General features: G+C 45.8%; 1 protein-coding gene across 3 annotated transcripts in view; it reads left to right on the top strand.

Annotated features, from left to right (window-relative positions):
- Nucleotides 1–12,500, top strand: part of gsk3ba (glycogen synthase kinase 3 beta-a) — a 58,428-nt gene that overhangs the window by 23,628 nt on the left and 22,300 nt on the right. For 2 of the 3 annotated variants that reach the window (XM_080839232.1, XM_080839230.1), the window contains exons 2-3: nt 5,185–5,378; nt 12,045–12,128. In XM_080839232.1, coding sequence (XP_080695358.1) covers nt 5,185–5,378; nt 12,045–12,128 — 278 coding nt within the window. The remainder of the gene's footprint in view (nt 1–5,184; nt 5,379–12,044; nt 12,129–12,500) is intronic. The other variant, XM_080839231.1, reaches the window with a different exon arrangement.

Genomic DNA, 12,500 nt, shown 5'->3' with positions numbered 1-12,500 from the left:
CACCCTCTCTCTTTCACTCTCACAGTTAACAGACTTCATCTCCCTATCACCCTCTCTCTTTCACTCACTCTTTCTGCTATACAGACGCATATTTCCGCATATTACCTAGTTTTTTGCAGTAGTAGAACAGTCTCTCTCTCTCTCTCTCTCTGTGTGTGTGTGTGTGTGTGTGTGTGTGTGTGTGTGTGTGTGTGTGTGTGTGTGTGTGTGTGTGTGTGTGTGTGTGTGTGAGAAAGATGCTTCATTTCGGTTCAGTTTTTTTCAGAACGAGTGTGGCTGTTAGCAGTAGGATATCTAGCTGCAGGGTTTGGTGAGGTTTCATATGGGTGTGTTGGAGGTAGGAGGTTCTTTGCTAAGATGTAAGCATGGAGACATGGCGTTATTTTTTGGATATTTATTGCTCCCACCTGTAGGCCAGTTTGGAGCAAAGCTGTTTATGTATTTATATCTTTCTCAATCTGTGTGTCTATCGTCTGTCTGTCTATGCTATCCGTTTGTCACCCTCTTCTAAATTCTCTCTCTCTCTCTCAGTCTTACTCCCTCTCCCTCTCTTAATAGCTGGGATGTGTCATCAGAATGGCAGAAGGTGTTGGGGTGGGAGGAATCTGGACGTCAGAGGGGAAAAAAGATGAGAGAAGAACTGGGTTGTAAATATCATCTTACCAGTTACTAATGATATAACAGACAGACAGGCAGACTGACTTGCGCACACACACACACACACACACCAACACATTTGGCCTTGGCAGTGGGTGGCCTTTGGCATGGCTGTAGAGTGCAGATTGAGTGGTATGAAGTTGTATGCCATCTATAGATGCTGATGACATAAGAGACCCGTGATGGCATTCAGTCAGTCAGGGCTTCCTTCAGGTCCTCTTCTCTGGGTCTTAAGTTAAGAACCAGTGGTCTTTTCCTCAGACTCCTCTCCTCCCTATACGTCATTTCTTTCTTTCTTTCCTATGGGACATGTGAGTGCACCTGTCCTTGTCCTGTGTGTGTGTGTGTGTGTGTTTTTTGTGTGTGTGTGTGTGTTGGGGGTGGGGCTCTGTGTTAATGGACCCTCTGAAGTCGTGTTGTGTGCGTTGGCCGCTGGGTTGCCGTGGGAACTGTGAGGGGCTCCAGCTGTTCCTCAGGCCTAAAAAAAAAAAAAGTTTGGTTCCTGTTGGTTGTCAGTTGAGGACATGGGTAGGTAGGGAATTTATTTTATTTTTTTTTATTTTTTTATTTTTCCAGTGGCAGCGAGTGATAGGTAGATTTTTTTTGTATTTTTAATTTTTTACAGCAGCAATGGATACTCCCAGCATATTAGCGAGACAACATCCAATCAACCCGGAAAATGTTTTAAAATCATGAATGACTCCGAAGCTGTTTAGATAAAGTGTAACTCTGGTGTTCTGCGTCTCATAGCCCTGTTGTCCGACATTACTGCCTGCTATTAGTAGGAAAAACATTTTTACAACCGAGAGCAAATAGAGGTCTGTCAGCTAAAGCTAACCTATTCATGGGACATTAAAACTGAAACTGAAACAAAAGCCAACTGGCCCATTAGGCAAACTCTTCCAGGTCACTATTCGCTCTATATTGTACCACATTTTGTCATTGTTTTCCCACAGACAGCACATGGTGACCTCGCACAACAGGGCTATGGGTTGAATAACACTAACACTAACACTTTAAGTTAAATTAAGGAAAATACAACTGCAGGGCCTCTTTAAACCACATGAACACTGCTCATTTCTGCTTGCCATAGGGTCTGGCCACAATGTGCTTTTTTCCAGCCCCAATACAAATGTGGCAGCAGGGCAAGACCGTCTTAAATTTCAATAACAGGGCTAGGCAGGTGTTGCCTTGAGGCCCGCCACAGTGTGCACAAAGATCTTGCCTCCCAAAAGGTGCCCGGTAGTAGTCCAGCTCTATGGGATCACCACACGAGAGAGACAGCCTGACCTGCACAGTAGATGAAAGTTGATGTTTGGGCTCCAGGATGTAACTCCCACATGTAAAAATCCATACCATCATCTGACAGGGCCTCGGCCAGTGTGCAGAGCTGGCAACATTGTGATTCATAAAGTAGTAGCAAGGGAAAATAAAACATTTTTAGGCGGGGGGTCTGAAAAGCCAGAGAGTTCACGTGCTCTGAGATGCAATCTAGGTCATATTAGGACATGTTTTTCTGCAAAATAACTGCAGTAGGCCTATTTTGAGTTTATAATTTTCTCTTTTCCCTGTTGCACACAATTATACACAGACATACACGAAAAAGTGTTTTATTACCCAAACACATGGTCACTAAGCACTGAACATTAGTCAACATAAAATAAATATGAATATGTATCTACTGATCTATGGTATATATGTAATATCTGTAGGATTCTAATTATTTTAAGCATTTTTATAATCAAAATCGCTGAGGAGACACGCGAGGTGAGGCAGCGACGAGTTGCGTCTCTGCAGATGGCGCAATCCCTCTCAAACTGGGTTGAGTGCATGCCTTTTGCTTTCTCATTGTCTGTTACCACCGTCATATTTGTAGACACCTTTATTATATGCCCTTTCTATCCATATAAAAGTTAATGTATTTCACGTCTGTGTAGAAGTTATTTAGACTTGCTGATCTTAAAACCGCAGTGAAAAAGCAGTATCTCTGCCTCAATGAAGGGGGCGTGCGGGAGCTTGAAAACGGGACTTTCAATCGAAATGTAAAGTGATATAAATAATGGTGGGAGACCAATGCTGAAGCTAAAATGTTTGTTTCAAAATACGGGACAGAAGATAGCTCGATCGTCTTCTCACATTCAAAGCCAAATTGCTATTTGGAACCCCAAGAATATGCTTTGGACGAACAGCGGAGACTAAATATTAGCAAGGGGGAGCTTCTCACCCCTCATTCGCTAACATTACATCGTTATTAGAGTAAGCCCTTGCTCCGTTGATTTCACATTATTTATCTGAGGATTGTTTAATATCTATGCGAAGCCATTTAACACCATACAAGTGGTTGTGATCACTTTGAACCCAAGACTGCTTTTTATTGGTGAGCTGATTTTGAGGGATTAAACTTTCCAGCTGAAGTTGTTTCCTGGTTGATACGTTTAAGTAGTTGCTATGCTAGTTTACTAGCTAAGGACACTTTGAGTTACCTTCAACGATTTAAATGGAAGAGTTCAATTTGCATGAAATGATAGCTTGTTATCTAGCTGATGTTATAGCCTCTTCGATTTAACTATACAATTGTAGTGGGAACTTAAACCCTCAGGGTGCCTGTGTAACTTCGTATGAAACAGTTCATATTCACGAGTTCACATATCCAGATATTAACAAGAGTTTATCACAAGCTAGCAACTGCCAACTGTATACCTTACCAATGTGTGTGTAAAGAATGCTGATATGAAATATGAAAAACAACCAGTTGTCAATGTGCAAGCTGCCAATTGAATGGTGATTTAAGCTACTCTATTGGGTTCATATATTTGTAAATCTGACACTGAAAGAGTCGGTGCTTCAGCAGCCACGAACTTCACCGCTAGTCACTGGTCAACATTGGTAACGGCATTTAAAAAAAAAAAAAAAAGTACGGCCAATCCTATTGGCGCGTTACCGGCGCAAGGGACGAATCATAATACGGTTTATATGTGATCTTTTTGAAGTCGTTGTTTTCACGAGAAAATGCGCTCATCCTTGTACAGAATGAAGAGGTGCTGTACAAAAACGTAATAGTCTGCCTAAAAAAATTATAGTCTGCCTTGTGTTTTTTTTTTCTTCCCCCAAGCTCATAAAATAATTTGGGTCGCACATAAATTGACAGGGTCGGTCGGAAACCGGAACCAAAACTATTTTTTTTTTAGGCCTCATTGGGCCAGACTAAACTCCATGGAAAGAGAGACAGAGAAAGAAAGAGAGAGAGAGAGCTGAAAAGAATGAAAAAGTAAAGGACTGGTGTGTGTGCTAATCATTGCAGGTGTGTGTGTGTGTGTGTGTGTGTGTGTGTGTGTGTGTGTGTGTGTGTGTGTGTGTGTGTGTAGAGAAGTAGCAGCAGCAGCAGCAGTCATTGAGCTAGTTGAGTAAGTTAACCTTTAACTGAGTTAATTCGGACTGAGCAACTCAAATAATACTCATTCATAGAGTGCAAACACATTCACACAATACACACATTCACACAAAACACACACACGCAGGCCTCCCTGTCAATGCACGCACGCACACACACACAAACACACACACACACACGAAAGGCTTGCAAAAGTATTCAAACACCCAGAAAGTATCATACCATATTATACAATTTTCTGTTTTTCAAAAGATACTTAAACATATTAGTGTGCGAGTGACAATGTGCTTCTGATTCCACTAGTCAGGGTAGACCTGGAGGAACAACGCAGAGCAGATCAGTGCAGTGCAGTGCGGTGTGTAAACTAGTATGTGTAGAGCAGAGCAGATCAGTGCAGTGCGGTGTGTAAACTAGTATGTGTAGAGCAGAGCAGATCAGTGCAGTGCGGTGTGTAAACTAGTATGTGTAGAGCAGAGCATAGCCGTAAACCTGTCGGCACAAAGGTAACAGAGGCCTGCTAGCAAAAGACACGCTAACATTTGGAAAGTCCGCCTTTGGAGACCTTACAGATGGCTTGTTGAAATTCAAGTTCAGTCTTTTTCATGTTCAGTCATTTTTCACTGAACATCACCATAATCAAACACAATCCCTAACCTTAACCATATTTTGTAGTGGACAGAGGTTCAACAGATGTGTTTATAATCTGAGCATCTGTAGATTTGTCTATGGGGGACCATCCAAATAAAGTGTGGCCAAAGACACTAACACCAATGGAATTTTTGTATTTCCTTGCTGACATGCTGGTCCTCGATACCTGACATTGCCCGTTCAATCCTAGCGCAGGACAGTCGTAGCGCTCGTGGAGCTCAGCTGCTAGAGACACTACCAGCACCAGAGACATGGGTGTGATCCTCAAGTACACGTTCAGATAAAACAGTATACCTGCACTGGAGTAAAAGTCTATATCACTGTTACAATAGAAGCGTCTCTTACTTGAACACATGTCAATCTCCTCCCAACCCAGCGTACACAGGTTGTGCTGGGCTGTCTATTTCACCTGCAAGTGCATTAGTAAGTGTGTAATCATTTTCATCTTTCTCTCTCTCCCTCCCCCGTCTCTCTATCTCTTCTCCAAGGAGATAAGGATGGCAGTAAAGTGACCACGGTGGTGGCTACGCCAGGCCAGGGGCCCGACCGGCCGCAGGAGGTCAGCTACACCGACACCAAGGTGATCGGCAACGGCTCGTTCGGTGTGGTCTACCAGGCAAAGCTGTGCGACTCTGGCGAGATGGTGGCCATCAAAAAGGTCCTCCAGGACAAGAGGTTTAAGGTGAGGAGGCAGATATGGTGTGTGTTTTTGTGTGTGTGTGTGTGTTTGTGTGTGTGTGTGTGAGAGAGAGGAGGGTGAAGTTAGGAACCGTGTGGAAAGCAGCACCAACTCTCCCTCCCATCCATCCATCCATCCATCATGGAAAGACAGGGTGGGGGAGAGGAGTTGGGGAGGAAGTGCATCCCTCTTTTCCCTTAAGAATGGAGTGAGAGAGTGTGAAAGTGAGTGAGTGAGTGAGAGTGAGATACTGGGTGAGTGAGTAGTGAATCTAGCTTTGTGTGGCCGCAGTGGAGGAGGGTGAGGGTCTGTTTGTGAGCTCTTTTGAAGTGAGCCGTGTAATCTCTTTATGTGCTAACACCAGTGAACATCAGAGAGAGAGAGATGGAGATGGAGAGAGGAGCGAGAGAGATGAGAGGAGGAGGGAGTGAAAGAGAGAGAGAGAGAGAAAGAGAGAGAGAGAGCGAGAGAGATAAGAGAGTAGGCTATAGAAAGTAGTAATCCTGTTTTCAGGGTGTGGAGAAGAGTGTGAGAGTGTGAATGAGATCTGGGTGTTCGACCACAGGCCGGTAACAGGAGGCCTTAGCTTTTGAGTGACACATCCATTTTCCTACCATAGCAAAGAAATGCTTTCATGTGTGTCTGTGTGTGTGTGTGTGTGTGTGTCTTTACATGCCTATCTGTGTGTGATGGAAAGGGGCCCCAGGATTAACATATGAAGGGATATGTGTGTGTGTGTGTGTGTGTGTGTGTGTGTGTGTCTATATGCGTTCTCAGATCTAGCTTGTAGCAAGTTCTTTGTTTGGTGTGTGTGTGTGTGTATGGTGTGTGTTCTGAGTGTGGATAAAATGGGCCAAGGCAGTGTATTGAGGTCAGTGAGTCTAACATCAGAGATGCATCAGAGATTCAGAGATTGATAGTCAGCGGTTGACAGTTTGAGGCTTAGTTGTGAGGCTGCACCCTAATGTGTGTGTGTGTGTGTGTGTGTGTGTGTTTGTGTGTGCTTGTGTGTGCTTGTGTGTGTGTGCTTGTGGCAGTGTGCATGTGTGTCTGTGCGTGAGACAGAATGTGTATGTTTGTAAGTGTGCCAATGCATGCCTGTCCTATTCTTTCACTTGTCCTGGGATGCTCCAGAGTTGAGAGGGGCGCTGCTGAACTCCTTGACCCATGTTCGGTGCTCCTGGTCTGGGCTGTCACTGAGTACGCCCCCCCCACCCCCGCCTGGAGCTCATCCAAGCATATACAGAAACGCACATACATATTAACAAAGATCAACACACACACACACACACACACACATATACACACACACTTGGGACATGAACCCATTATACTCACTGTCCTTTTAATTTTGGACTGTCCCCATGGCAACACACTGTGTGGCACACATACACACACCAAGCGCATTGCATTTCATGAACGATAGATTTGTCTCTAGATTTGGCACTGACACACAAACTCACAAACTCACACTCTCTCTCACACATACACACACACACACACTCACACACACGCATATACATACACACATACACACATATAGATATCCATTCTTTAAAGAGAAGTGACCACATGTTCTAAATCTCCTCACATGACCCTTGGAACCCAATACACCCCATCTCACAGATAGACACACACACATACATACACACACACACACACACACACACACACACACACACACACACACACACACCTTTAAACTTTGTTGTTATTCCTTTCCATCTCCATATACCCCTCCCCCCTGACGTGTGTGTGTGTGTGTGTGTGTGTGTGTGTGTGTGTGTGTGTGTGTGTGTGTGTTGTGTGTGTGTGTGTGTGAGAGGAAGAAGAGGGAAAATTACCCTTACCCTAGAACTGTGAACTGACATGTTCCCTCTATCTCTCTCACTGTCTCTTTCTCTCACTCCCTCACTCTCACACACACACAAACACTCTTAACGCTCACGCATAGAGAACGCACACATGTGCTGCTGGCATGTGAGCTGGCTTTGTACAAAGCGCAGCTGGCCATGGTTCACAGATTGCATGCTTGTGTGTGTGTGTGTGTGTGAGTGGGTGGGTGTGTATTTGAGTGTGTGTGTGTGGGTTTGTGTGTGTGTGTGATCTGTTTGATCTGTTTCCTGGAATGTGTTCTTTTCTGGAAACAGGAGTTCCCCATTAGTGGGGGTCTGTTCAGAAATAGTTCCACTAGAGCAGCCGCCAGCTCTGCCATAAGAACAGTCCCGTTTGAAACACAGCGCCCCGCCAGAAACGCTTCCAAAAGAAACTACTCCTTTAGAAACTCTCTACAAACTCTCTACGTCTTTGCCGTGCTGCTGTCACTACAAACAGTTCCTTTTTTTTTTTTCAGAAAAAGTCAGAAGGCATATCAGTAGGAGACGCCTACCTAAACCAGGCCGACTAGAAACCGTCCCACCTGGAACTGTTCTTTGTGAAACTGTCCTACTTCATTCAGTTCCCTTTAAAGCTGTGCTATCAAACGCAGCCATACTAGGAGTGATCCCAGTAGACACTACCGCACTTGAAAGAGTCACAATAGCTTCAGGAAAGGTTCCATCAGGCACAGTTCCCTTAAAGAGAGAGGTGCTGACTAAAAGCAACAAGCTAACTAGCTTACAGCCTACTGTCTTATCAACAACAGCATAGTTCACATTGATAAAAGCTAGCTAGCTAAGAATCTGTAGCGAGGTAACTAGCTTACAGCCCACTGACTTATCAACAACAGCATAGTTGACATTGATAAAAGCTAGCTAGCTTGGAATCTGTAGTGAGGTAACTAGCTTACAGCCTACTGACTTATCTGCCAAAAACAACAGTATAGGTGACATTGATAAAAGCTAGCTATCTGGCTCGGAATCTGATATATGTTGATGATACATTTTGTTGATGGTGTGCTGTAAAAGTTTTTCCTTCATTTTAACTGGGTTTTCGCCCTGGAGCACAACACTGCACAGGACAGCTCATGACCACTGCAGGTCTGTTAATCTCTCTCACATGACCAGGCGTCATCAAAACTACCTCACAGTAACCAACTGAAAGTTATAAATGAAAGGAAACTCCCTCAATGCTTCTTTTAACGGACTCCATAAGAAACTCTTTTGGCAGACATAGTTCCCATGAACAGACTCCATCAAGGGCAGCCTAACCAGCCTTTCTAAATAGGCATTCTTTCCAGGAAGGGGCCCATTGTAAGCAGCCGTGCCGTAAACACCCCTCTATCTAAAAGTGTCTCTACCTCCCTCCTCATGACTTCATCCTTCTATCCTCTACCAATCTATCCCTTCTTCTCTCTCCCCCTCTGCCCTCTCTCTTCCCTCTCTCCTCTCCCTTCTCCCTCTCCCTCCCTCCCTCTCCCCCTTTCCTCTCTCTCCCCCTCTCCTCTCCCTTCTTCCTCTCCCTTCCCCCTTCTCCCTCTCCCTTTCTCTCCCTCTCTCCATCCTGTGTTCCTCTGTTTCCATCTCCTTTTTTTCAAAAACTATCTAAGCCCAGCTCATAAATGCCTCTCCGTTAAACTGACCCTAACAGAAGAACCCTAGCAAAAACGCCATAGTGATTTGAAAGTCCCATTTCCTCAAACCTCCTCCCTCAGGAACTTTAAAATGTGAAAAATATATTTAAGTTTTCAAGAAGCAGGTAGGCACACAGCCATGCTAGTGAGCCTCCCTCCCCCCATCCAGCAGCTCATGTGAGAGCAGGCAAGAGATGGCCATCTGAAACCTGAGAGGCGGTGTAGCGCTGGCCAGTGCTGAGCCATCAGGCCAAGTAAAGCAGAGCAGAGCAGAGATGGGCATTTGATTAGTCAGCCTGTGCTCTGGTGTCAGCAGCACGGGCCTGGATGGTGGGGTGATGTAATGCTGCTTGAGATCGATGCCAGGGGAGTGGGGGAGTGGAGGGGGGTGGTCTGGGCATGAGGTCTGGGCATGTCTCTCTCATGCGCACACACACACACACACACACACACACACACACAAACACACACACACACACTCACACACGCCACACGCATACACACACACACACACACACACAAACACACACACACACACACACACACACACAAACACACATACTCGCACACGCACACACACACACACACACACACACACACACACACACACACACACACGCCCACACGCACACACACAGAGATAGACAGACAGACAGACAAGGTGCAAGGGATTAACAAGTCTCTGCCCCAGACCACTGTGCCCCACATACACTTGAATATCTGAGCACTGAGATGGCCCTGTCCTGTGCTTGTGCGCACTTGTGTGCACGTGTGTATATGTGTGTGCGCGCCCATATATATATGTGTGTGTGAGTGAGTATGCTTATGCCTGTATGTGGGTGAATATGTGCACTTGTCAGTGTGTGTGTGTGTGTGTGTGTGTGTGTGTAAGCCAGGTTATGGGTCAGTAAGGACTGTATGTGCTGGAGAGAGCCCCACCCAGTGTGTCGGGCATGGCAGTGGGGGAGGGGAGAGAGAAAAAAGAGATGGGGACAGAGGAACACAGGAGGGAGAGATGGATAGAGAGGGGAGAAGTAGAGAGAGGGAGAGAAAAGGGAGAGGAGAGGGGGGAGAGGGAAGAGAGAGGGCAGAGGGGGAGAGAGAAGAAGGGATAGATTGGTAGAGGGTAAAAGGATGAAGTCATGAAGAGGGATGTAGAGACACTTTAAGATAGAGGGAGAGGTGGGGTTGGAGGTAGAGGGATGGTAATGGAAGACTTTTACTGTTGTCGTACATGAAGTACTGTTGTTATATTACCACTCTGTTACTGTTGTCTTACATGAAGTACTGTTGTTATATTACCACTCTGTTACTGTTGTCTTACATGAAGTACTGTTGTTATATTACCACTCTGAATATCAGTTTTGGCAGGACTGGATCTGAACATCATGGTGATAAAACAGTGGAGACAGTAGAAGACACATGGAGAGGATGAGTAGGCAGTGGACGAGGAGAGAAAAATAAAGAGCGGGAAGGAGAGAGAGAGGGAGGGACAGAGAGAAGGAAAGAGAGAGAGAAAGAGGGCGTTGTCTGTAGTGCATCCTGGGTAGACAGAGGAAACCACAGCAAGGGATGATGTCACCAGGGAGAGTAAAGTGATGTCACTGAAAACAGGGGGGTGAAGAGAGCGAGAGGGGGGGAGGCGGGGGCATGAACCGGGGGTTTGCGAAAGGGAAAAAAATTGGGAAGAAGGGAGAGGTTGAGGGAGCAAAGAGATATTTGGATATTGAGTGAAGTAGCATGAAAGGAGGGCAGGAATACACACACACACACACACACACACACACACACATACACACGCACACAGATAAATAAATAGAGAGAGAGAGAGAGTGGCAAGAGAGTAGGCTGTTTAACATAGAAGCGTGTGTGGGCTGTCAGCTGGCTGCATGAATGTGCATCTGAGAGCCCGGCTACTGGACGTTAAGGCCTGACCTTGTCCAAACAGCTCCCATATTTTTAGATATTACGCCCATTACGGCACACAGGCCTCTGTGAGAATACCACTGCACTCGTCTATTCATCTCTCTCTCTCCAACTTCCTGTCTCTCTCTCTCTCTCCCATTCTGTCCCTTTCTCTCTCTCTCTCTCTCTCCCTTTCTCTCTCTCTATCCCTCTCTCTCTCTCCCTCTGTCTTTAAAAGCCGCTCTAAGGCATCCCCGTCCCCCTGAACACCTCCATCCCAGCGAGGCAGCTCTCACCACATCCCACTCTGTTTATAAACCCAGTGGTGATTTATAGAGCAGCACATAGAGCTCTGTTGAAAGCCATGACCATCTCCTCTGCAGAGATGAGGCGTGATCCAGGCTATTTGTACTCTAAATAGATGGTTATGGTATTAAACTTGCGCTCACACACTCACTAGAGGTCATTTTTCAGTGCTGTCCCAACACTGGAGACTGAGACTGAGACTGAGCTTTGAGATTGAGACTGAGATTTAGACTGAGATTGAGCTTTGAGAATGAGCTTGAGACTGAGATTAAGCCTTGAGATTGAGACTGAGACTGAGCTTTGAGAATGAGATTGAGTTTTGAGATTGAGATTGAGACTTTGAGCTTTGAGCTTTGAAATGTATTCTGGGTCTTTAGACAGAAGGGAGAAAGTGGAGTCAAAGGTTGGTACAGACTCCTCCTGTCTGTCTGAGCTGGACCCTGGTGCTGTCTGTCTGAGCTGGACCCTGGTGCTGTCTGTCTGAGCTGGACCCTGGTGCTTTCTGTCTGAGCTGGACCCTGGTGCTGTCTGTCTGAGCTGGACCCTGGTGCTGTCTGTCTGAGCTGGACCCTGGTGCTGTCTGCCTGTCTGAGCTGGACCCTGGTGCTGTCTGTCTGAGCTGGACCCTAGTGGCCTGATACATGGAATTGGTGGAAAATTTACACACACACACATGGACAGCTGTTAGGGGTGGGGGGGGGGGGGGTCATACAGTTTGTATTACAAGTCTTAAATTGGGTGACTTTGTAGTCTGGTGTGTGTGTGTGCGCTCAAAACCTTAAAAAGACTGATACAACTTTGTTACTGGTTACCTAAGATGCTCTGTGCTTCATTAATAATTTTTCTCCCCCTTTCTCTCTTTCATCTCACTCTGTCTCTATCTCTCTCTCTCTCTCTCTCTCTCTCTCTCGCTCTCTCTCTTGCATCTGTCTCTGTCTCTTTCTCAGAACCGGGAACTTCAGATCATGCGGAAGCTGGACCACTGCAACATTGTGCGCCTGCGTTACTTCTTCTACTCCAGTGGAGACAAGGCAAGTCTTACCCTTCTCCTTTACCTCTCTCTGCTCTGTCCGTCCGTCCCTTCTCTCCCGCTTTCATTCTCTCTCTATCTGCTCTGTCTGTCCGTCAGTCCCTTCTCATTCGCTCTTGTTCTCTCGTTACAAGTTTCATTTGAATCCTCCTGTCAAATATCAATAGCCTTTATGGGATTTAAACATTTCAGTTTAATTTTTTAGTTCAGTGTGTATATACATTGTTTGTTTCTTGTGGCACAGAAAACACATATGCGCACGCGTACACACAAATGCACACACGCGCACACACGCGCACACCCACACACGCGCACACGCGCGCACCCACACACACACACACACACACACACACACACAGCAAAAGAGAGGTGC

Source organism: Sprattus sprattus (genome assembly GCF_963457725.1).
Source record: "Sprattus sprattus genome assembly, chromosome: 5".
NCBI lineage: Eukaryota > Metazoa > Chordata > Actinopteri > Clupeiformes > Clupeidae > Sprattus > Sprattus sprattus.
The sequence above is the reverse complement of the archived record's forward strand: the minus strand, read 5'-3'. Positions and strand labels throughout refer to the sequence as shown.